The 26,044-nt window shown below is 43.7% G+C and overlaps 1 protein-coding gene and 1 long non-coding RNA gene across 2 annotated transcripts in view; one reads left to right on the plus strand and one right to left on the minus strand.

Moving 5' to 3' along the window:
- The first annotated feature begins 1,570 nt into the window (after positions 1-1,570).
- LOC127623135 (uncharacterized) lies at positions 1,571-19,056 on the plus strand. Its single transcript, XR_007968033.1, has 3 exons — positions 1,571-1,798; positions 17,831-17,896; positions 18,296-19,056. It is a non-coding gene; the product is annotated as an uncharacterized LOC127623135 (long non-coding RNA).
- Positions 19,057-22,730: 3,674 nt separating this feature from the next.
- Positions 22,731-26,044, minus strand: part of reln (reelin) — a 244,660-nt gene continuing 241,346 nt past the window's right edge. The window contains exon 64 of the mRNA XM_052097389.1: positions 22,731-23,958. Coding sequence (XP_051953349.1) covers positions 23,862-23,958 — 97 coding nt within the window. The 3' untranslated portion in view covers positions 22,731-23,861. The remainder of the gene's footprint in view (positions 23,959-26,044) is intronic.

Here is a 26,044-nt window from a genome sequence, read left to right on the forward strand (position 1 = left end):
TTAATTTAACTCTCCAAATCCTTTCTCACAGTTTACATAGCAATGTATTTGTCACGCCCATACTGGGCTCTCCCTCTCCTTCCACACTCTGCTCTCTCTTTCTGGACTTCTGATCACAAACACCTGCACACAATCACACAGTTAATCAAGGATGCCACAAATACACCCCTCACACAAGCCTTCTCTGTCGAGTCTAGTTAAAGATTAGCACAAATAGTGCTGCTTTCCCACGCAGTGGTCGTCGCTTGCCAATTGAATGGATTAATTCTCAGCATTATTTTCTCTGGATTGTGCCTCTCCTCTTCATGTATATGGTATTGTCTCCATTATTACTCACCTGTTATTTCTCCATTGCCGTATTCATCCATCTCTGTGATCACGGTTATCCATCAGTCTACAATTGCTGCTTCTCAAAGATCCCCAATTCTGGGTTCATTCTCCTAATCAGTGTGCTTGTCAACATCCTGACAGTGTTGGGGGTTGATAATTAACTGTTTTCCTGTTAATTCTACAAGTATGGTGGAAACACATTCCTGCGTCTGAATATGCATACTCTACTGCTACGAAGTAAGCAACAAGCAGAATGTATGACATATAAAGCACTTATGTGTCAGTTGCTAATAATGGTGCAAATAATTTAGAGGCACACATTAGCTCTGCGAAGAATTAAGGGGAAGTTCATCAGGTAAATTAATGAACTACTCTTTGCGACAAGGTAAAATTATCACATTGCTTCATTTTCCATGGCCATTCAAAATAATAGTAAATGAAGGTACACTCAGGGCATCAAATATTTAATTTTAGTACATGGACCTTCAAAAGAATGTTGGAAATTTTTAGTTTTTTTGACATTTTCACCATTTTGCCCAGGAAAGAATATACAGTTCACTAGACACTTGTTGACTTTTTGTCCTCTAGGGGTTAGTTGTCACATTGGAACCAGCAAAACCACAGGTAGAGAAGTCAAGTAAATTTTATTTGTATAGCGCCTTTCACAACACCCATCGTTTCAAAGCAGAAAACATGTTTGTGTTTGACTTTTAACTCAAAACCTCATAGTTTTTAAATATAGCCCTTGTGACAATTAGCCAATAAATTGTAGACAATTAATAATAATGGACTACACTCTTGAAATGGAATGCATAGACGATCAATTAATTGCCAACAAAAGCCTTCATCAGCCAATTAACAAAGGACAATTGTGTAGAGAATGAAGGGGAATCATGGACTCATTGATTCTGAATACAATGAACACGCTGTTAAACCTTATCTAAATCACTGAAATAGTGCCAGCTAGTCTGGGGAGTAGAATGCACTATTGACAGAGAGACACTCCAGGCGAACTCGTGCCATACCATGTGCTATGTGTTACTGTCTTTTGAGTGACTCAACCCAAAATCCTGACCCGGTTGTAAATTATGCAAATGAAGAGCCTTGGCAGGACAAAGAAACCATCTCGCGCCCAAAACAAAGGAGCCTCATTGGGTCATTTCTCCCAAAGGAGGTGTGACCTCCCTGCCTTAAAAGTCAAGCTCCGGCATTGACTCTCTTCTTTTGCTGCTCCCACTTCAACTCTCCTCTTCCGTCCTGCTCCCTCACCCGGCTCTCTCCCCTCCCTCGGACTCCCCTGAACACTCTCCAACTCTCCGGAACACTCGTCAACTATTCAACAGTTACCCTGTTAGACGCTTTGAACTTTCCGCGAGCAATCCACGCGCTGGAAGCACCGACAGAAAGCCCATCTCAAGGACACCACGAGGACACGACATACACGCAGTCTTGCTCAGCTGACACAAAGGTCCATTGTTCAAGTATTATTTCGTTGAAATTCAAATGCGTTACAGTGTGTAACTTGTACTCTCTGAAAGGTTAACTGTGGAAATAAGTTTGTATACCTATAATAATCTCTTTATGTTCCCTCACTGTGTTTACTTTGTTTATTTTATGTTATATGTTAAATGTTTGTTTTATGTTATATGTTAAATGTTTGTTTAAGTGTAGTGATATATCCTAGTTCCTTGTATTAAACCCAATTATATGCTTGATTGTCTGTGTTTGTTGGTCATAAAACAAAGCCTCTTTAATGTGCGATCTTAAGCTACGAGCTGATATTATCAAAGTAAGTTAACGTGCTTTGATTAAGTAGGCTTATATTAAGAATAAACCTTCTGAAGAATTGATCAAGAGTATCGAGCAAAGTGGTTCGGTGGACGAACTGATTGGTTGCGGTAGCCTATGGTTTAATTCTCTTAAGGTGTTCTGAAAATGAATACAGCCTGTCTGCATACGATGTATATTCCTAATTAATTATAATTTGTTGTGTTTAATTATATATATATATATATATATATATATATATCTCTGAAGCAGACTCTTGGACTATATAAGCCCTTTTTGGGGCGATTTAGTATGTATTGTTATCTAGTTCAAACCGTATGATTAATCATTGACTACGATCATTAAAATTAATTGTACATTCCCCAAACCTGAACCAAGAAACCCTACATAATGGTGGAGAATGATGCGGGCACATTTTAAGCTTTGTTTTGTGAACTAAGGCATTGTCAATTTTGTGTATTTTTTGTTGTTAATACTGTACGCGAGCGCGCCGGAACTGTAAAGGCACAAAGCTGATTCTCAGTTCAGCATTTAACAGCGGCTAAATATATGTCTAAACATTTATTTTTGCCACTGTTGATTGCCACAATAAACTGCAGTCCATAATACTAAATTGTTCCAGTAAAGACGAAGAAATCTCTTTGCCGTGGAGATATTTTAGTATTATCGAAATCACCTGACTGGACGAGTTTCTCCTTTCAGAGTGTTATAAAACTGCTATGAGCGAGTTTCCCCATACAGGTAAAGGCCTTATTTTTCGTTAAGATTGTGGTTATTTCGGTAGCCTAATAATCGACTACAACGACCACTCCCTAAAAGTTAAAGTCAGCCTAGCTAACTGCAACTGGATCCTGGACTTCCTGACTGGGAGACCTCAGTCAGTCCGGATCGGGAACAGCATCTCCACCACCACCACACTGAGCACTGGGGCCCCCCAGGGCTGTGTGCTCAGTCCACTGCTGTTCACTCTGCTGACTCACGACTGTGCAGCAATGCACAGCTCGAATCACATCATCAAGTTCGCCGATGACACGACCGTGGTGGGTCTCATCAGCAAGAACAACGAGTCAGCATACAGAGAGGAGGTGCAGCGGCTGACGAACTGGTGTAGAGCCAACAACCTGTCCCTGAATGTCGACAAAACAAAAGAGATGGTTGTTGACTTTAGGAGAGCACAAGGTGAACACACTCCGCTGAACATCGACGGCTCCTCTGTGGAGATCGTCAAGAGCACCAAATTTCTTGGCGTTCACCTGGCGGAGAACCTCACCTGGTCCCTCAACACCAGCTCTATCACCAAGAAAGCCCAGCAGCGTCTCTACTTTCTTCGAAGGCTGAGGAAAGCACATCTCCCAACCCCCATCCTCACTACATTCTATAGAGGGACTATTGAGAGCATCCTGAGCAGCTGCATCACTGCCTGGTTTGGGACTTGCACCGTTTCGGACCGCAAAGCCCTGCAGAGGATAGTGAGGACAGCTGAGAAGATCATTGGGGTCTCTCTTCCCTCCATCAAAGACATTTACAAAAAACACTGTATCCATAAAGCAACCAGCATTGTGGACGACCCCACACACCCCTCACACAAACTCTTTACCCTCCTCCCGTCTGGCAAGAGGTACCGAAGCATTCGGGCCCTCACGGCCAGACTGTGTAACAGCTTCTTCCCCAAGCCATCAGACTTCTCAGTACTCAGAGACTGGTTTGACACACATGTGTCCTGAGTTGCACTTTAATAACTGTCACTTTATAACTGTCTGCTACCTCAATAACTGCTATGTGCATAGAACATTATCTCATAGTATGTTATGTTTACATTTTAGAAACTGTCATCTTTTTGCACTACTGAGTACTGGTCGGTGCTGCACTGTCTATTGTCCTGTTCATTGTCAGTAATTTGTTGTACTGTCCCGTACTTTTTGCACATGTTTGCACGTGCACTTTATATAGGTAGTTTATATAGGTATTTTATTTCGTTGTGTAGTCTCATGTGGTCCTATGTTGGTCCTTTGTTGTTTTTATGTAGCACCATGGTCCTGGAGGAACGTTGTCTCGTTTTGCTGTGTACTGTACTAACTGTATATGGTTGAAACGACAATAAAAACCACTTGACTTGATGCAAGCTTTTTGCAGACCTAATCAGAAAAAGCGGCAAGCCAGTATTCTGATTGGGAACTGTATACGGAGTCTTTGAAACCTTGATCAAGTGATAAAACAGCGGCGAAGAAACCCTGCTGAGTATTATTGTGTGTTGGAAGCGAAGAAATCCTGCCACACACACTTTAGAATAGGAAACTGGCACAAACGAATGCACTGAGATTTAGAATTTTATTTGTGATGGTGCAGAAATCGAGGTGTGAGAATGCGCCCAGATTTGAGTCACACTGAAGTATAGGGTGTAATACCGCTGACTAACCCCAGAGGGCAACCTCAAGCGTAACACTCAAAACTGCATACTCCTTCACTTCATCCTGCGTGAGCGCAACACCGCCATCGCGTGGACATTTTCAAAATAGGTATACTCCCTTCCATTATTTTCCTCTAAGTTATCTGAACAGCTATTTTCCTTTCCTCCTTTGGCTAAGGTTTTTTGTTTTGTTTTGTTTACTGCTATATACGTTTTCATTTGTTACTACAAGTATTTGGTTTTAGCCAAAGTTTCCTGCCTCTCTGACTGAATACACTTGGTTGAATTTTGGATGGAAAAAAAAAACATTTCTGAAACTAAATTTAAATTAAGTGTCTCAAGTACAAGTCTGCTTATCTCTCTTTTCCTCTTATTTCATTTTGGAATTGGTTACCATCTACTCCTATTTGTTTTTCCTTTTTAATTATCTTCCTTTCTTGTGATTAATACTTGTTATTACTCCTTTGCTCTTACTACTATCAGATATTATTCTGTTACTTAACGTCCTTTTTCACGCTTATTTAAATTGAGTTTAACAAGTTTAAATTTTATTTAAATTAAGTTTGTCTGGTCATCCTGCCTTGGTTACTTCTGTCTTTTCTTGTGGTTAGATTGTTTTGATAATTAACATCATTATCAAACTTCCTCTTTATTTATCATTATTTGGTAAAGCTTTTGCCTGTTATTTCTACACACATAATTACTCAATTTGGTTTAAACAAGAAAGCCTTAATTCACTTTAAGACTTTCACTTGCTAAATCCTGTTCTGTATTTGTATGTAGAATTCCCTAGTGTGCTGTGGTGATTCGACAGTCATCTCTGGTTGGTTCCCAGCAAGCTGGTTTGTCTGACCGGCGTTACTGACGCTGGCCGTATGTGAGTCTCGGACTCTTCTGTCTCTTTTCATTGGTGCGGCATGCAACGACATCAGCAATTTGGCACTCCAAAGGAAAGTCAACCCCGTCAGTCGACACACAGGGCAAGTTTGCAATAATTACCTAAACCAAGGTCTGAAAGAGGGGCCACTCTTTTGAGGGTTCTAGGGAAAATCCAATCTTGTTGTGCCGTCTGACAGTTGACACCTTGGTGTTGCCGGTTGTGTTTAAAGTCAAGTTGTTTGAGAGGGCGCACCGTGATAGTAACAGAGGGCCCGGGGACACTGCGGTCAAGTGTTTGGGACCATTGGAAAGACTGACCACGCGCTGGTCCCCAGCAGAGTGACATCAATTCACCCCAGGCAAACTAAAAGAAGGTAAAATCCATCCACCAGTATAGGCCACATAATAGTAGACATTCCCCCGGTCATTTAAAAGTTTGGCCCATTTCTTTTCTTTCTCTCCCCTAAGCCACACCATCTTCCTAGGTTTATACCTCGATAGCGCCCCACCCTGTTGGTCCTATCATAAACCCTAACAGTGGTAGTAGACTTAGGCCCTTTTTCTCCTGCCTATCTATTCCTAACATTATTGTGTTCTACTTTATTCTGCTGTTCTGTTCTGTCGTAGTGTGTACTTCCAGTTCACATTAAGACAGAGCCTACAAGAGCCATCAAGGAAAATTGAATAAAGGGACAAACAAGCAGCCCGCATCATCAGATGACCCTTTTGGGCTACTGCCTTGTCAAATTCTTTATTTAGACCTGCACTGACCCGCGAAATTCAGCCCATCTAACTGTCTGCACCAGTTAGTCAAAATTACGGCTTATAATAGCCACCTCATTGTAGCTCGCTAACCCTACACGTACTTGCATTGGCCTCTTTGTGTGTGCTGTTTTTCTCTCGCCTACAGTAAGCCAGTATGTCCCGTTCGTCCAGTCCCGCAGCCCACTGGGATCACCTCGAGACCTGGCTGAGCGCAATGACGGACACCGTCCTACCCAAGGACGCCAGGAACATACAGCACCTGGGTCGAGAGCAACTGGACGCCGAATTGGACAGCCTGATGGCCCACAATCCAACACAGAGCTACAACCACAAAGAATGGACCAAGATCATCAGAAGTCTTGCCCACAATCTCGTCGCCCAGGCACGGATAAGTGAGAAAAGCAACCTCGGCCTGAAGCAGGAGGCCGCAGCGCTAAAACTCCAAGCTGAGGAGGCCCGTAGGAACCAAGCCAAAACCCAGAATCGTTTAGATCAGCTACGCCTCGAGACCAAGGAACAGCGAAAGGAAGAGGATGAAACGGACCCAGAGCTACAAAAGGAAGTAGAGAGACTTCAAAGTGCCCTGGAAAATCTTCTCCTAGATACAGACCAAAGAGAACAGTCGGAGAGAAAAGCCAGAGAGGAACTCGACGAAAAGCTGCGACGAGGCGAGTCTCTCCTTGCAAGAGCAGAGGTTGAACTAAAAGACAGAGATGCTAAAGCTAGAGCCTGTGAAAAGCACCTGAACACGGCCCGAGCTGAAATCCATGAACTTATTCAGCACAGAGACCATCTCAAATATGAACTTGACACTGTTCACAGAGAACTGAAACATTCTTATAGACTGCAAAGTGAACAGAAAAGGGAAACGCACACCACAGAGTTTCCCCTGACCAGTGGGCCCAAGCTTTTCAGCCAAGAGCTCAGAGCTGAAAAGGGGGGTGAAAGCCCACTGTTCAAAATGTCACCAGCCAGCCTCCAAGAACCCCCGTCAGCAACAAAAGGGTGGGAGCCCGCCCACAAAAACCTGGTCACTAACCACGGCATGGCTCCCAAAGAACTTGACAAGCTGGCCAGAAACATCCCTACGTTCACCCCAAATCCTGCAGGAGGCCACGACGTGCACGCCTACCTGCAAGACATAGACTTTCACTTGCACACTGTTCCCAACGTGACCATGCGGGACAGTGTACCTGCTAAGAATTACGTGCGCAGCTTTCTGGAACGGCAGGCCTTCATCAGAGAATTCTCTGATCCAGAGTCAGAACAAGGACTCATCACCGCTATGGACCTCAATCAGGCCCGACTGGAAACTCCACAGGCCTACTACAACCGCATCCGACGAGCCTACTTCGGAGCACGGAACAAACCTGGTGTGGAAGAAGATTTCAACTTCAAAACTCTTTTTCTCCGAAACCTGCATCCCACGGTGAGCCATCACTTAGGGGTCCTGGCCTGCCCTCGTAGCATGACTACCCAACAGCTGCGAGACTTAGCCCATAAAGCTTTCACCAAGCAGAAGATTGCTTCTGAAAAGACTGAAAAATCCCACCATTTGCCCTGTCACTGATCAGCGCTCAGAGCTGGCACTAGAGGGCGCCCACCAGCACCACAGTAACAGACCTTTTTACCACGAGTCAAGACCGTTCCATGACAGAAGAGGGCAGCACAACCGTGATGGTGCTCGTCCTAAGCACCAGAGCGGGCGCTCTGAAAGATTCTACGACAGCCCACGGCCATCCCACGACCAAAAGGGTGGAGCCACATGGGAAGCCAACCGACGGCCCAGACAGAACCGAACCCCGTCGACGAGAACGTCAAGCCCAGACAGCCCGCAGCGGAAAACCTCTCAGCATGCCTCAGGCAAGTCCAAGTCCGAGCCTACCCCACAGAAAAACAGTGAGGCCACGGCGGAGACCGCAGAGATCCTGAAGGTTCTGAAAGAGCTTCATCATAGAACACCTCACAAGAAAGACAAAGAGGACAGGCCAGACTCCTCATGACTAAGCGTAAGGCATGAGCCCAACACCCTTCCTGACTGCCCTCGTACGGAACCAAGCACCCAGAGAACTGCTCTCCAAACCCAGACTACAGAACCAGCTATCACAGCACTAAGTGACAGCATCCCACACTCACTGCAGGCTACAACCGCACCTCCTGAAACGGACCACACAATTCGTCACACCAGTGACCAAACCCCGCAGATGCCAGAAAGTGCTGTTTTGGTTGTGGGTCTCCACAACGAACCACAAGAGACCGAGCCTAACTGCCTATCGATCACCACCCAAGCCCCGACCCCAAGACTCCTGGGGAATCTGATCGAGAAGGGAATGGCACGGAAGCTCTACCTAGCCATCACTGTGGAAAATGAGGTGAGACTCGAAGCCCACTGGTAGACACTGGAGCAGACCTCACTTTGATATCAGCTGAACTTTTTGAAAGACTCAAATTTGAAGCTAAGAGACAAAATCGAACTCTAAAATCTCAGAATTGCATGCTAAATGTACAGTCATACAGCCAAAATGACGTCCGGCTTGAACAGGTAGATCCCATTCACTTGACAATTGGTCCTATGAGCGTGGTACACCCTGTGTACATCTCACCGATGAACACATATCCCCTCCTTATCGGAAAGGATCTACTAGACCGCTTCGAGCGCCTGCTGGACTTCAGACAGCTGAAGATGTGGGCTCAAGTGCGAGAACCTCTCCCCCTTCAGCCACCCCGATCACCTGAACCAGACTGTCAGGTCACAGAGGTCACGGGAACTCTCACAGCCAGCCACAGGGACACAGCATCAGCACCAGAACGAGATTCAAGTTCGCTACTCTGCACATTTCAGCTCACCCAAGACTTTGATTCCTTCTGCCCCAAGGTCACAGCTGACCTGCACTTGAATGGTGTAACTACCACTGACATCATACTTGCACTATGGGCAGACAACTCCGCCATCAGTCTCTCACTATACAATGCTCTCATTGAAGACACACCGGACCTTCCATCTGCCAGCAAGCGCACCCGTTTTCCTTTGAACTCATGCCCATCAACAATGGTGACTGCCAAAAGGATCTGCGCTTTGAACTTGAAGTGGAACTACTGGTGTCTGACCCACTACTTCTTGGTCCTTCCAGAACTGCTCCATGATGTCTACATTGGAGCAGACATTCTGATTCGCCTCAACGCTCATGTAGACATTATTAATGAGGTCTTGTGGGCCCCACTGACTTTACAGCCTCCTGTGATTCCAACCAACACTGCGAACCTCCGGTCAGGCCAGACCATTCCAGAGGTCTGCACCTTGGTCAACGAACAGGAAACTGTAGTACCAGCCTACACCAAAGGGGTTGCTGTTCGGCTCAACATGCGCTGTGGTCAAACCCTAAACCACACGCTGGGTTTCTTTCAACCTTCACCCGAATGCGTTGAACTTGGACTCACGCTGGAAGCCACGCCTCTCACTGAAGTGTCATCCCGTGCTGTTTACATCCTCTTCAACAACTGCATGGCAATGGACATCACAATTACAAAAGCCTACCGGGCAGGATGGCTAGTGAGCCACGACTTTCATGACTTTGAACTCACATTACCAATCATTGGGCCCATCCCAGCTTCAATGATACCCGAAGGGTACACAGACAACACGGTGTTCACAACCCCCTTCAAGATCATCTCCATAACTTCAGTCAAGCCAGTGGACAAAGACCAGGTATGCAGAACAGAACTGACAAAGGACCAACACCTTGCAGTATACACAGTTTCCAAACAGCCTGCCTGTGAGATTGATGACACTGCCACACCTCCGCCTGCCAACACGACAGACGACACACCGACAGAGGAGCCGTTTCCAGGGTTTGAGTCTCAAGTTCAGAAAATTCTAAAAGACGCTGACGCAATTATTAATGATGCAGATCGACAAGAACTCAGACGAGTCCTTTACAAGTTCAAAGCATCATTTGCCAAAGACTCTTTAGATTGTGGTCTCACCAAGTTCCACACCGTGCGCATCCCAACGCACCCTAATGCTCCTCCCACTTTTGTCAGGCAGTACAAGATCCCCATCGCGTCACACGAACCGGTGCAAGAGATCATCGAATCCATGCTTGAAAAAGGTGTCATCCGTCCATGCAACAGCACCTATTCTGCCCCCATCTGGCCCATCCTCAAACCAAACGGCAAGTGGCGACCCACCATTGACTACAGGAAACTGAATCAACAGGTGCCACTGTCACGATGGCCCATGACTCAGCTGGAGCAGGAAATACCCAGAATCAGAGGAGCCACCATCTTCTCTACACTCGATGTGGCCTCTTGATTCTGGACCGTACCAGTACATCCAGAAGATCAGCACAAGCTAGCTTTCATGTTCGGCAACAGACAATTCACTTTCAACAGGTGTCCGTTTGGCTATGCCAACTCACCTGCTGAGTTCAACATCTTCCTGAACAAAGCATGCCCAGATGCCAGAATGAGAGGTAACCTTATCTACGTAGACGATGTTCTCATGAAAAGCACAACAGTGGCTGACCACATGAGAGAGATAGACTATGTTTTGAACCAATTGTCCACTGCCGGCGCCAAGATCGCCCTCCACAAAGGACAGTGGTGCCAAACCAAGGTCAACTATGTGGGCCTACTCATAGGATCACAGGGCATCGAACCACAGTCCAGCCGTATTCAAGCCGTTCAAAACATCAAGCCACCCACCAACATCTCAGAGCTGCAAAGTTTTTCTAGGGGTGTGCAATTACTCTCGGCAGTTCATCGAGAGCTACTCAGACATTGCAAAACCTCTAACTGCCCTTCTGAATAAAGACTGCCCATTTGTATGGACAGAGGTCCAAGAACATGCCATGGACGAGCTGAAATGACACCTATGCACCGCTCCATGCCTGGCTTACCCGGACCCATAAAAGGAGTTCTACTTAGAAGCTGGATTCTCCAGCCACTGTGTCAGTGCTGGCCTGTACCTAAGGCATGACCAAGACAAAAGAGTAATCGCATATGCCAGCAAGACACTTCTTCCACCCGATAGTAAATTCTCAGACTGTGAAAAAGCTCTGCTCTGCACTGTATGGGCCATCCAGAGATTCTCCAACTACATTGGAGCCCAAAAGGTTATCATAAAGACTTGCCACCAGCCTGTCATGTTTCTCAACAGCCAGCGTATCCGAGATGGCGTGGTCACCAATTCACGCATAGCCACGTGGTTAATGGCCCTCCAGGGGCACAATGTTGAGGCACAATATGCTCAGAATCACAAGTCGACGCTAGGCAACGGCCTGGCTGCCTGCCAGAACTGCTCTGATAACACACCAGCTGCAACGGTGGATGTGGAAGAACCACAACAACAACTAACCTGTCACAGGTATTTTGAAGAAAATGCGTGCCAAGGTATGCCCGCAGCCTACGTCGATGGATGTTCCTACAACCAAGAGGGCATTCGTCAAGCAGGAGCAGGTGTATTATGGGTAAATGACCTGCCGTGCCCACCACAACACTTCAAGCTGGGCCCGCAGTCATCACAGTATGCGGAGGTTGCAGCCATTCTCATAACTCTGCAAATCGCATCAACACATAACATCAGAGAACTCCTGATCTGCACAGACTCCAACTACGCCAGACTCAGTTTCACATGCCACCTTCCAAACTGGAAACAAAATGGCTTTAAAACTTCAAACGGCAAGCCTATCAAACACCAACACCTGTTCCAAGAATGTCATGACATCACAAGAAATCACAACATGACTGTCTACTGGAAGAAGTTGAAAGGACACTCAAGGCAACCAGGCCTTGACAAAGACTTGAATGACCAAACCGATACCCTTGCCAAGACTGGCGCACTACACGGTACTCTATGGTCACCTCCAACCCTCCCACCCACCTTGAACGTTGCAGTGATAACCCGTAGCAAACGAACTTTTTGCTGCAACAGTGCCACCCTCACAGCCTCTAACGCTGGCTCCGCAGATTTCAAACAACGACATGGCGGACATGCAAGCCTCTGACACATCCATACAGACTTTCCTGAACCACCTCTCAGACCCCACCAACCACCCTCTAGCGCCATCTGACCTAACTGACAACCCGTGCCTCAGACGACTGCATGACATAAAGCACATGCTGCGTGTGGTGGACAACATTTTGTGGTATGCACCTGATGACATCACAGCGCCAAGGCTTGTGGTGCCACAGTGCCTAAGGGGGGTCATGCTAAGTTATGCCCACGACGCACCATGTGCCGGACACCACGGCGCCAGAGCCACTTATGAGACACTGAAGCAAGTGGCATACTGGCCCCGCATGCAGGAACATGTGACAGAATATGTCAGAGAATGCCTGGTTTGCTGCCAGTTTCAACCGGCAAACCGAAACCACATAGCCCCACTGCAACGCAGAAGAGTCACATTCCCATGGTCAGACCTCCAAATCGACTGGGTAGGACCTCTGCCTAGGTCGACGAGGGGCAACAAATACTTCCTCACAATTGTGTGCCAGTTCACAAAGTGGGTAGAGTGTCTTCCAGCACCCAACGACACTGCCCCAACCACGGCATACCCTGAGAGTCAACTCAGACAGAGGCACTCACTTTACAGCCGAGATTATGCAGCAGATCTAGAGACTCCTGGGGGTCCAAGTTCAACTACACGTCAGTCATCATCCAATCTCGTCTGGCCAAGTGGAACGATCGAATCGAACAGTGGTCAGTATGTTGAAAAAGTATGTGTCTGCCAATCAGAAAGACTGGGATGTAAAACTCCCGCTGGTGCTAATGGCTCTCAGAGCTACCCCGCAGGACTCGACTCACGTGTCTCCCTTCGAACTAATGACTGGGCGGCAGATGACACTGCCACTGCATCTGCTGTATCAGCCAGGAGACTCCAGCCTCGTCACAGCCTGCACCACTCACCAGTACCTCGACGAGCTACACCGGCACCTGAAAGCAACATTTGCTTTTGCCCAACAACAGCTTCAAAAGAGTGCCAAAGGACAGAAAACATACTATGATCAGAAAGCGTCACACCAAGAACTGGACGTGGGCGACAGGGTCTGGTATTATAGCTTCACTCAGCCATTCCGCACAGCCTCCCATCGGCTGTCAAAGAAATTACTGCCCCACTGGACAGGACCTCATGAGATCGTTGACAAACTCTCCCCGGTGGTGTACCGGATCCAACTAAGCCGGGGACAGAAAGAGCCAGTCTTCAAATGGGTCCACCGTAACCAAATAAAAAGACATGTGGCTGCTGACAGGGAAAGGCGGGGAGGGGCCAATGCAAACTAACCTGATTGCTGTCCTAGGAGTTGGAAGACTGTCCTGCACTACCAAGGACAACCCTCGCTGACCTACTGTCTCTCTCCCTTTTGCCTTTACCAGGATGCTGCTGTGGTTCACCATCCTGTGCCTCCAGTCAATCAGAGGCCAGCTGCAGTCGGACATCATCTCACCCGGTCCGGCATCAGGCATCGTCCTGAGGGAACAACCGGGACTCCTGATCACCAACTGCCGGACCCACACCCAGAAAGTGTACGTTCGACTCGACCCCCGCAACGTCTACCGGGCCCACTACCCCCGCGCGGTAGCCCAATACAGCTGGGCAGGTGCCCGATGGACAGAGGACTCCCTCTCTCACGCTGAGGCCGATATCAAGCACATGCTCAACCAACTTGAGAAAATGACTGTCACACAAGCGGAGTTAGGTGGACACAACCGCCGCTCCAAACGGTTCCTGGGAGCTTTGCTCGGAGCCGCCACTGCCGTCGGAACCCTGTTTAACATTCGGCCACATGCCACCGTGAGGCGGCATGTGGCCGAAATTCAGACTGAGATACCACAGCTAAAAGAGCAACTCAACACACAAAGTGCATCCCTGCAGAACATCGGCAAGACCTTGAGAGGAACTGTGGTAATTCTCAACACTCACAGCGTTCTGCTGAACCAGACCGTGAACTCCATGAAGCAGCTGTTCAATGTCTTCCAGAACGACTTTGCTCAAACGCAGCTGGTCACAGCCCTGATGACAGACATGCTGCGGGAGGTGAGCTCCTCCATTGACAGCCTAGCCATGGGTAGAATTCCACCGTACCTGATACCCTTAAGCCTTGTACAAACCATGCTGCTTCCGCCATCACCACAACAACTGACCCGTTACAACTACACCTTGCCTACTCTCTGGGTAGCGCCATCCCACTCTACGTCGACCCCGAGCAGAAGGAAGTGGGTTTTCTCCTGAACCTACCCATCATAGAACCAAGCCAAATCTACCAGCTCAAGGACATCGTCAATATCGGGTTTTGGAAAGGTAACACGCACATCAAGATCCACACTCCAGACGTGGTGGCCTACCACGACAGCGACCCACGGCTGTACCTGGCCCCAAATGTGCACATTGACCAAAGACATTCACTACCTCTGCCCCAGTAAACCCTTCCTCAGAGGCAACACTGACGGAATCTGCGGGCTGCAACACCTGGTCAGCGATACCCGCTGCCCCGCCGATGCCAAGCCTCGCACTCAAGTCACCGAGACACAAGCAGAGATCGTAGGCGACAGGTGGCTCGTTAACACTCCTGTACGCACAGCTACACTCACCTACGACCAACATGACACCGCCACCCTTCTCACCTTGCCCAACCAGAGCATGTGGATTCAAGTCCCGAAAGGTGGCATCCTCCACCTCGATGACCTGGCACTATACCATCTCCCAGGCGAAGAGTACGAATCAGAACTGGAAATCCCATCTTTTTTCCAGAATCAAAACCTCACCCTAGATCCAGAACTGGAACTGTGGATCAAAAGAGGGGGCTCCCAGTTAATTGACATTGCTCCTATCGACACAGCCCTCCAAGCCTTGTCTCGACTGCCCATCTTGACTACCTCACCTGTTGTCCAAGCCTGGACCGCAGCTGACACTGCACTGTGTATCTCTATGGGAATAAGCCACCTCCTGACACTAGGCCTGGCCTTCATCCTGTACAGGAGGCTCAATGAGATGCAAACATCCACAGCCAAGCTCACGAAAGCCATGTCTGTAGGTTTCCGACGGAACCCCCGGAAAGAGGGGACCACGCCAGAGACCACTTTGAACCTCATCAAATTGAGCCCTCAGTCCTAATAACCACCTGCTACAAAACCCTCATGATTCACCTGCCATCCGCCATTGTGATGATTGTCGTCCGATGATGTCTCCAACAGGGACTTCATCTGACGAAAAGGGGGACTGTAGAGAATGAAGGGGAATCATGGACTCATTGATTCTGAATACAATGAACATGCTGTTAAACCTTATCTAAATCACTGAAATAGTGCCAGCTAGTCTGGGGAGTAGAATGCACTATTGACAGAGACACACTCCAGGCAAACTCGTGCCGTACCATGTGATAAAAGAATGTGAGAAGTTGGTAAAAATGTGTGTCTTTCATTTAAAACCCAGAAGGGCTTATTTTGAAGGAAATATGTTTATCCCAGTATGCTCGTGTATTTCTGATTGAGATCAAACTAGTTAAAATTGTAAGTTGTGTTAGTTAAACTCTGAGGGCTTAAATAAAGAGCCTAAGGGTGTATATCCACTTTTAAGTGTACCAAATACACGTTTCTTGGTATCAAATTAAACCTTACGACTTGTCCTAGCTGAATATAAATATAAGGTTACATTAAAATGTATTCTGCTGTGTGTTACTGTCTTTTGAGTGACTCAACCCAAAATCCTTACCCGGTCGTAAATTATGCAAATGAAGAGCCTTGGCAGGACAAAGAAACCATCTCGCGCCCAAAACAAAGGAGCCTCATTGGGTCATTTCCCCCAAAGGAGGTGTGACCTCCCTGCCTTAAAAGTCAAGCTCCGGCATTGACTCTCTTCTTTTGCTGCTCCCACTTCAACTCTCCTCTTCCGTCCTGCTCCCTCACCCGGCTCTCTCCCCTCCCTCGGACTCCCCTGAACACTCTCCAACTCTCCGGAACACTCATCAACTATTCAACAGTTACCCTGTTAGACGCTTTGAACGAGCAATCCACGCGCTGGAAGCACCGACAGAAAGCCCATCTCAAGGACCCCACGAGGACACGACATACACGCAGTCTTGCTCAGCTGACACAAAGGTCCATTGTGCAAGTATTATTTCATTGAAATTTAAATGCGTTACAGTGTGTAACTTCCGTGCTGGCTCTGAAAGGTTAACTGTGGAAATAAGTTTGCTATACCTATAATAATGTCTTTATGTTCCCTCACTGTGTCTACTTTGTTTATTTTATGTTCATTCTATGTTAAATGTTTGTTTGTTAAGTGTAGTGATATATCCTAGTTCCTTGTTTTAAACCCAATTATATGCTTGATTGTCTGTGTTTTTGGTCATAAAACAAAGCCTCTTTAATGTGCGATCTTAAGCTACGAGCTGATATTATCAAAGTTAGTTAACGTGCTTTAAGTAGGCTTATATTAAGAATAAACCTTCTGAAGAATTGATCAAGAGTATCGAGCAAAGTGGTTCGCTGGACGAACTGATTGGTTGCGGTAGCCTATGGTTTAATTCTCTTAAGGTGTTCTGAAAATTAATACAGCCTGTCTGCATACAATGTATATTCCTAATTAATTATAATTCATTGTGTTTAATTATCTATATATATCTGAAGCAGACTCTTGGACTATATAAGCCCTTTTTGGGGCGATTTAGTATGTATTGTTATCTAGTTCAAACCGTATGATTAATCATTGATTACGATCATTAAAATTAATTGTACATTCCCCAAACCTGAAGCAAGATACCCTACAATTGCATCTAAATATTTTCTTTATTTTACAAAAGCACAAGGTTTTGTTGTTATTGTGAGTGTACACAAATAAAAGTAGACCCTTTATAGTCTCTAATGATGATCTGTATATCCAAAAATGACAGAGTATTTTAAGTTGTTTCTGCTGTAATGACGAAATATCCAGCAGGATGTTCCTGCGCGTCTGTCGACCCCAGAGGGTTAAAGTAAATCTCTCTCCTTGGAGCATCAGATTGGAGGGAAATTCACTCAAAGGAAATTCTGTGGAGTTGCTTCCCAGGTCAGTGTCAATCCACATAAGTTCTCCCAGACTAACTGTGAGAAACTTTCCCTGCACAGAGCACTTTTCCTGAGGTATCTGTCTTGAAAGCAGAGGGAAGCTGTGACAGACTTTGTATTGGCCTGAGGCAGGGGGACTCCGGAATGGTAAGGCCTTCTTCCACTGTGGCCTGAAGATGAGCCATCCCAGAAGCCTGCAGTACAGCAACAAAAGTACAAACAAATGGAACTTCTGGGTGACTTGTGTGCTGAGACCACAATACTGTGAGGAGCACTGTTTTGTGAAGGAAACCCATGCACGTTTTGTCATTGACTTTTCAATGATCGTGGAGATGTGGCACTGTGCATTGATTTGAGAGCACCAGTCTTCAATCAGACAACTTTGAATATTTCACTCAGCAGCTCTGCCCTCTGTGTGTAGGCCTGTGCATGCAGACCCTTTGTGGTGATGGATTTCACTAGCTGGAGAAGGTTGTAGGAATCCTCACCGCAAACAATATTTTCAAAAGTGACACTATCGCAGAAAGCACAACATAAGCATTGAAAAAAATCATAAAATGCACATGTGATCAGCACAGAGATTCTTGATTCTGTTGATTATTTACATATTTCAACAGGTCCACTTTCAGTCTTTTCCCCCTCACTGATGAATCTGCATGGAGCCATTCAGGACAAGGAGAGAGGTATGAATTCCTCTTCCTCTTTTTGGGTGGAACCACTAGGCCTCTCCATTTGGATGGATGTTTGTGATATTGTCAGATTTACCAGAACAGGAAGCATCCATTTCTGGTTTTCCATCTACACTGCAAGTTGTGGTGGGTAGTGGATTGGCTCCTGTGATGATCACTGTTGCAACAGCTGCATCCTCTTCACCTTTTTCCTCACCTTTTTGTTTTGCAGAACAAATTTGCATGTTGCCTTCAATGATGGACAGATGTCCAATAGTCACAGAAAAACGTGTCCATTCCAATGGCTTTAATACTAACACTGTGTGGTGCACTGTATTTTAACATCTGCAGTGAAACAATGGGATCGTTGTCGCCTAATTCTAAATAATTTCTCTCTTGCTTTTCTTTCTGCAGGGTGGCCAAATTAGGCAGATGACTCAGCTCAAGATCTCCACAGTCCATCAGCTTTGTTGCCTCTGATGCCCTCCATACATGGGGTTCCATTCTATCCTCACACAGTTCTTTGGCTATCTACACACGCAAGTTACCAGAGATTGGATGCTTGGAACAGCCAGTGTGCAGGGAGTCATCAGTGTTTTTAAATAAACACTTGAGCACCATTGGGCTGTTCATTTCAGGCGCTCTGTCACATCTTCTGTGAATGTGGCCACGACACTTCTTACAGTTGCCTCTGATTTCTATGTATTTCTATGTGGCTGAGATGTTGTGTCTATTTAATTTAACAAATGTGTATAGAGCCTTTGCAGTGATCTTGTTTTCTAGCTGCTTACTAAGCTCTGTCCAGATGCTTTGATTAGGAGTAGTTATGTTGCCATTTTGGACTTATGGCCTCTTTTGATGAACACAGGACTGTGAAAACGGAATCTCTGTCAACTTCTGGTTTCTTGGACATCTGCCATAAGCAAAACATAATTACCCACTTAAATAATCCTGACTCAAAAAATGTCATGTTCAGTATAAACTTGTTTTCATTACTGTATTGGTCTGAATATAAGGATAATATAGTAATAATATATAAGGATAATGTATCTTATATTAGGACCAATATGGTAATGTTGACCCCTAGATGCACAATGTATTAAAAAAAACTAACATGGGTCACATGTAAAACTGTAATTAGCATGTATTAGTATTAGCAATGAGTATTCTGTTCAATAAACATTGACAATCGTAGCTCTCTTGAATGTTGTACAATTATTCTTTAAGTTAACAAATACTATTGTAACTGGCAGTGTTAAAACATTGTACTTACATTGGCTAGAAATTTAATTGAATAACTACTTTTGTAGTTTGATTTATATGGATTTATCTCTACACACTCTACACTAATTTCCACAAGAGCATCTTAAACAGAAGTGTCACTAGATCCTATAGTAGTGGCAGTGCAGTGTAGCAGATGATACTCCATGTTAATAAATTAAAAGTTGAATCAGGAAACACCAGTGAATGAAGTAAAGATAATTGTTTATTGAAAAATGATGTGATGATTAGTCTTGACACAAATGCTTCGGCAATTTGACTCTAAAAGTGTGTTCACATCGAGGAGATTTGCGCTTTTGTTCTCGTGACAGAAAAAGAGTCCGACAGACACCAGATGAATATTGAGCTGCTGCTGTCTGAACACCAATACCTTTTTAATAAACAACATAGCGATTACAAAAACATTGATAAGGAGTTGTTGTTGTATTAAAACATCTTCATCCATCATCAAACATCTTCATCCAACATTTTGGCAAGAGATTGAAATGACAAACCCGAAATAAAATGACTACACACAAGATCGACCTATTTTAGAATGATATAATATAGTAGTCTAATATATAGTAATCAGAATGACTGAGACCGCTACTAACCTATATTTGATTTTTGTGACCATTAAGTGATCTATTGTATTCTGTCAGTATTGTATTCAATAAATATCAGCATTTATAATTCGCCTGTAATTCAATATCTAATATTTAAAAAACCGAAGCAGCACAAACAAAACTTTTACCGGCACAAACCACAAACGATTGAGACTATTTTGGGTGAATTTGGAGCATGTGGGGGGCTGAGTGAACTCCGAATGAACTATATAAATATTCTTTTAATATCTAAAAAACCGAAGCAGCACAAACGAAGCACAAGCAATTGAGACTATTTTGCCTACGTTTTGCATTGGGTGCAGGGCCAACTTCACACAGGTCAAATAATTCAGATATTTCTAGAACTAGCATTCTGAAGTCAATGACATTAACATCATTGGAGTACAGGCAGAAACACTGGACAAAAAGAGAAACAAACTATGCAATCATTTTGACAGTGTAAGGCGGGTGCCAGTGAGTCTGGGCTACTCCTCGAGAAAGCAAAAGGCTGTCATGAGAATTAACATCTGAACTTTCTCTAGCAGATGTAACAGCAACATCCGAGATGCAACAAACTGTGCAGCTAACACCTCCCTTCTAGAGTCTCTTCATCTCACTCCTCCTCCTCACTTAAAGCTCACCAAAAACCTATGCAATGTGAAGTGTGTACAAAAAAGTAACTATAACATGTTTGGTATCATTTAAAGTCTCTCAGTGCGCCTGGTAAACTGGTCTCATCCTCCCAGCCATAATGAAAAGCTAAAAGAAGTTATAAAATATGAGAACTGTGGTGTGCCCCTTAAAGGTGTGCCCTCCCCCAGATCCTCCATACCTCCTGTATGTAAATCTACAGGAACCCCCTCAACAGGGGACCAAAATCTAATTATAATGACAGACACCACCATTTGGTAAGCATATTGAATTATCTGGGTATTTAAGGAGATGTGACACATTACTCAGGGTTCTCTGTAGTCAGAGGAGCCCACACAGTTTACTGTGTGTAATTTATATCAGGTGATTGCAATTCGAATTTCTTATGTTTTGATAAAATGTCTAACTTTGACTTATCACTGTCTAATTGGAATTGATGATTTGATTATGTTACCTGGTCAATAAATTGTCAACATTTGATTTGAATCAGACTGACTCTGACATTGTGTTTCCCAAACAGATTAAACGATTCGTATGTTACCGCAAGTCTGCGTCAGATTAGTGACGACTAATATTTGGCATCGATTCAAGTGTACTTGGTTTGCAAAGACAAAAAGGGAATTTCCGTTTAAAACAGCAAACGCTGCTTGACCGATCTAAATTCAGGTGTGTCTTACCTCTGTTTTAATTTGATGTTTCTCCAGATAAGTGTACATGGGAAACCACGCATGGCCAATCCAAAGCTATTATAAGAGAAGTTATGTTGGTCAACTTACATCTGTAATAGTGGCCATGACCTCTACTGAAGAAAACGTTAAGTTACATTCAAGTGTATGCAATTCCATGGGGCTATACTGAAGTATCTTTGATTGTGTGAACTTGAACGTGACCGATCTCAGGTATATAGCAATTACCTCTGTTTGATGATCCAATACTGACCGCTTGTGATCGTGAGACCCGCGGTGTAGAGAAAAACACACGAGGACCTCAAAGCGACATAGTTTCTTAATCTAAACGGGTAAAATATAGTTAAAGGAGTTAAAAGAATAATCAAACGTTCGCTCACTTTTAATGATACTCAGATATCATTAAAAACCTTTTTCATTTATGGAGTCAGATGAATAAACGAGGTAATACATAAGAGAAAATGTATTTCATTTAATATTGTTGTGTTGCGTAACGAGAAAGACAGTAACGCGCAGAGACCTTCACCCGTACTATTGGAGACCGCCATTGGACCGATAAACGGGCTTACAACAAGTTATGTAGAACAGGTGTGTAAAACGTATTTTTAAATTGAGGGCCAGATTGGACTAAAAATCACTTTGTTAGTCGAAATAACATGTCTGCGCATTCCAGTGTCATTTCCTCATGTCCTCAGAACTGGATCGTAAGTGCTAAATAATTGTTTAAAAAATAAAAAAAGGTTTGTTTAATATTTTATTTTCTCAATTGCATAAATTGTTTTGTGTTAAATGTGTAATTTAGTGAGTTTTCGTTTGTCTTTTGATTTGATTGTCCACTTCGTTATTTCATGATACTGTGACACTGTGACCATGAAATGATGACACATCAGTAATTTAGCAGTTTTTTTGAGTGTGTAACTCTTCTGTTTTATTTAGTAATGTTTGGCATACAAGCATAACAAGTCCGCCCTTTCATGAAAAGATTTATGTCAAATGAATGAAAAATAACTGTAATTTAAAAAGTTTGCTAACACTTTATAATAAGGTTATATTTGTTAACATTTGCAAATGCATTACATATCATAAACAAACAATTCACCATTTTTTTTACAGCATTTATTAATCTTTGTTAATAAAAACAATTAATTGTTAGTTCATCGTGCATTAACTAATGTTAACAAATACAACATTTGATTTGAATGATGCATGATAATATGATGAAGTTAACTTTTATAGATGAACAATAATTTAATTAATTTATGAATTGTTCATTCATGCTAACTAATGTTAACAATTGGAGACATTGTTGTAAAGTGTTACCACAATTTCAATATATTTATGTTAATGGAAATCAAATGAACATTTTGGTAAACATATATATCTTTTACAGACTATGTAGTGGCTAATTTTACCCACTGAATCGCCACCCTGACCCTGCCTATTTAATCAGATGGACATTTGTAGAATTATTTATGACCTTTATGATTTTTTTTAATGTTTCAAAGTGAAAAAAGTTTTGGAAAGTCTTGTTAGATTTCAGAGTGTTCATGGTCTGTCTAGTCTCAGTGCTTTGGATTTTGGTTGCTGGAGAGAGACTGGACATCTGATTGGTTTCATTATAAATCCCATTCCTGTGATGATTGAAAATTGTATCTGCAATAAACACTATAAATAAACTCTTAGTCTGTTGAAGGTTTTGACAGTTCTTTATTTCCCTTTTATAAGGCTGATGGATCCCTGCATATATATATATACAATATACAATATATATATATACACAAGAACTTGCTATATCGGAGAGCTACACCAAGAAAGGGAGAGAGTAACATCATAAACAACACTGACAGCGTAAACTTTTCAGGTACAAAAACAAAAGAGGGGGAACAAGGAAGTGGGTAACAGCATGACTGGATGACACTGAGTGAGGAGAAAAGGGTGTTGTTTGCAACTGAAAACCTGACATTTGCTAAATAACTTAAAACTAAAAAAAGAAAAACCCATACGGGTTTCACGCACAGTGCATTTTAAATAGGTTAAGGGGAGAACCATTTACCATAAATATTTTTAAAGAACCAAGATATATAAAAAGTGATTTATCAACAACAACAAAACATTGTTAGTCTCTCTTTTTAAATGCATTTTTCTCTTTTCATTCTCTGCTTTTCCTTCTCCAAGGCTGACTACCCTTGCCTCATTTAGACAGGAAAAATGATCAAGGCCCAGAAGAAACAAGTTAGTATAAAACCAACAAAATGATTGGAACACCACAATCAACGCATCACAAAACAAACCCACAGACACACAACAGCAAAAACACATCATTATCTTCTTTCTAGAAACTGCTTCTTCAGTTTTCCTTTGTGGATCTATTCCAGAACTTTATCAGCACTAGTAATGATCAGAACCATCAGAATAACTTCACAGTGTGGTAAAGAGTGAGGTGAGAGCAGGAGAGCTTTGTAATAGTTCACATCAGGAGGATTCAAATAAGATAATAATAATAATATGAATAATAATGAACAAAATCAAGAAACCCAACAGTTTACTGATAGTATACAAAACAATTCACCACGATTAGGTGCTTAGTCTTTCCCATCACACCGTTCTGGGAAGGCATTGATTGGCTATAAATGGGACTAGATGGTCCATGTATCGTTCAGATGGGAGAGAATGGCCGTATTCTGACAGAAGTGACCTGACGTGGTGTATTCTCTTCAGGGAAAGCGTATAGTAGCCAACAGAATCGTGTGTGATTGGCACGTTGTTCCTTCTAAGCATTTAGGTTCGCTGTCGCAATGCCCGCCTCTTCCTGTTGTAGTAGTGGTGAAGACCTGTCTGTCTGGAGTAGTTCATCATGTAGTTTTGTTTACGGGTGCTGTCAAGACAAAGGATGTGGGCTGGGTTAACTACAAGAGTAAAGACAATTTCATGTGTGCAATCTCTATACTGATTCATAACTAACCTTATTTTAGAGCTCACAAAGGACTGAATCCATAAACTGAATAAGTAAATCAAAATAGACTGCCAAAATAGAATTGTATGATTCTGTAGATTTCAGTTTTTGTAACTGACAAAGAGCCTAATACAGTTCAGTGTTTTCAATGAATATTTCCATAATAGTGCTGGAGGAAAAACAGACACATGGAAAAAGAATAAAGAGACAACACATGATAACTGTCAGAGGTTGTGAAGAGGAAAGACAGTGTCAAAAAATAAGAAAATGTGGAGTCGCTATTGCTTAGCCTGTCATTGCCTCTTCTGTCCGTCAGGTTGGGACCAATGAGCCAGGAACGCAGCCAGGACAGGAGGGGGAGTCTGCAAAGCATGAAGGGACAGGAGGGTGGGAGATGGTGCTGTGATGAGGGTGAAGGATGTGTTTATAGGTGTGTCTTTGGACTAGTGGAGATACAGCCATGACACACACAGTTTGTAATGGTTTATGTACAAATGCAATCAATATTAAGGGAACTGGGCTGGGTGAACTGATGCCTTGAGAGGGCTCTTCAATACGCATGCATGCTCACATATATTCACATCTCGCATCCAAGTGACTTCATCGTATTACATTTAACTTTATATCAACTGCTGTACTTGTGGGATTTGCCTTCCTCGTGGTGTGAATCGTGAGCACAGTACTGTTATGTTGATGATGACTAAAAATAATCCATTAAGTGCCCATCAACTAAAAACTGGAAGCGGAGGCTACAGTGGACACAGATGGGAAAAATGATCCACCAAATGCCACCACTATCTGGAGAAATGAACTAATGTGCATATAACAGTAATTATGTTATAATTGTAGATGCAGTGTTTGAAAACACTGTTGGTGCCACTTGTCTTTTGAAGCGTGGGAACTGTGGTAGTATTGTTGCACCAGTATACCACACAACACACTACATAGTCTCCAGGGGCCTCATGTTTAAACGCTGCACATACACATACACATCGGGATTTAACAAAAATAAACTTCCCATAAATATGTGCACACCATCTGCAAACTCTTTTACTGATGTGTGTAAATTGATAACTCCAAATGGCCAAGTGTCTCTGTTCATATGAATCTGTACATATTATTTGAAGTACTGTAAATACTGTGTCATCACATTGTCTAAGAACATACATTAGATGCAGGGAAAGACAAAATAATGGAAACAAACTTAAATTATATTTATGTCAATGAACTAGTAAGGAGTAGGGCCAGACTCTGCCTTCGGAACAGTATTTCTGGAGTAAAATTGTTAGACCTGCAGGATATTGCAGCAGTTTTCAAGAAGACTCCGGTTCAATGTACTGCTGACAGCCAATGGCCCTACTGTGATTCACCTTTGAAAATGGATTTGTAGTTCATGCAGCGTTTCCTTTCATGTTGTCAACCTGTGTGGGCTGATCACACAGGAAATCGACATCAGGACGTTGAATATTTTGTCTGCTAAAATCGCTGTATGCTTTCTGAATGTCCAAACTGCCCCTCTCAGTGGCCGAAGCTGAAACTAAAGTTGCAGCAAGCGCAAGAGCTTAACTCTTTGTGTTATTGCGCATCCAATTTGTGGAAACGCTTGAGAGGTGATTACATTAATATAATCCTAAACCAAACCCTAACCATAAGAGTACTGTGACCAAAACAGCTTTCTTTCACTTACTTCTTTGCAAATGTAGTGTCTGGCTATTGTCAAAGGCATATTACAGGCAATTTCCAGGGCATGAACATTCACCACATTGTGGCTCTAGGCCGAAATTCGGCATACTGGGTCCAAATATGGGTGGCAAACCTTTCAGAACTAATACAACAATTACTTTTGTGATCATGTTCAGTGACATATGAGAGATCTGATGAGGGGAGGGAGGGGACTAAAGGCAGGGGACAGTGGTGCATTCTGGGCAAACAGCAAAGCACTTACCTGACACTACAGCCATGCCATTGGGAGCAGAATACAGAAAAGAGGAGAGGTTATAAGATGCAG

The sequence above is a fragment of the Xyrauchen texanus genome, chromosome 29 (genome assembly GCF_025860055.1).
Source record: "Xyrauchen texanus isolate HMW12.3.18 chromosome 29, RBS_HiC_50CHRs, whole genome shotgun sequence".
In the NCBI taxonomy this organism is placed as follows: domain Eukaryota; kingdom Metazoa; phylum Chordata; class Actinopteri; order Cypriniformes; family Catostomidae; genus Xyrauchen; species Xyrauchen texanus.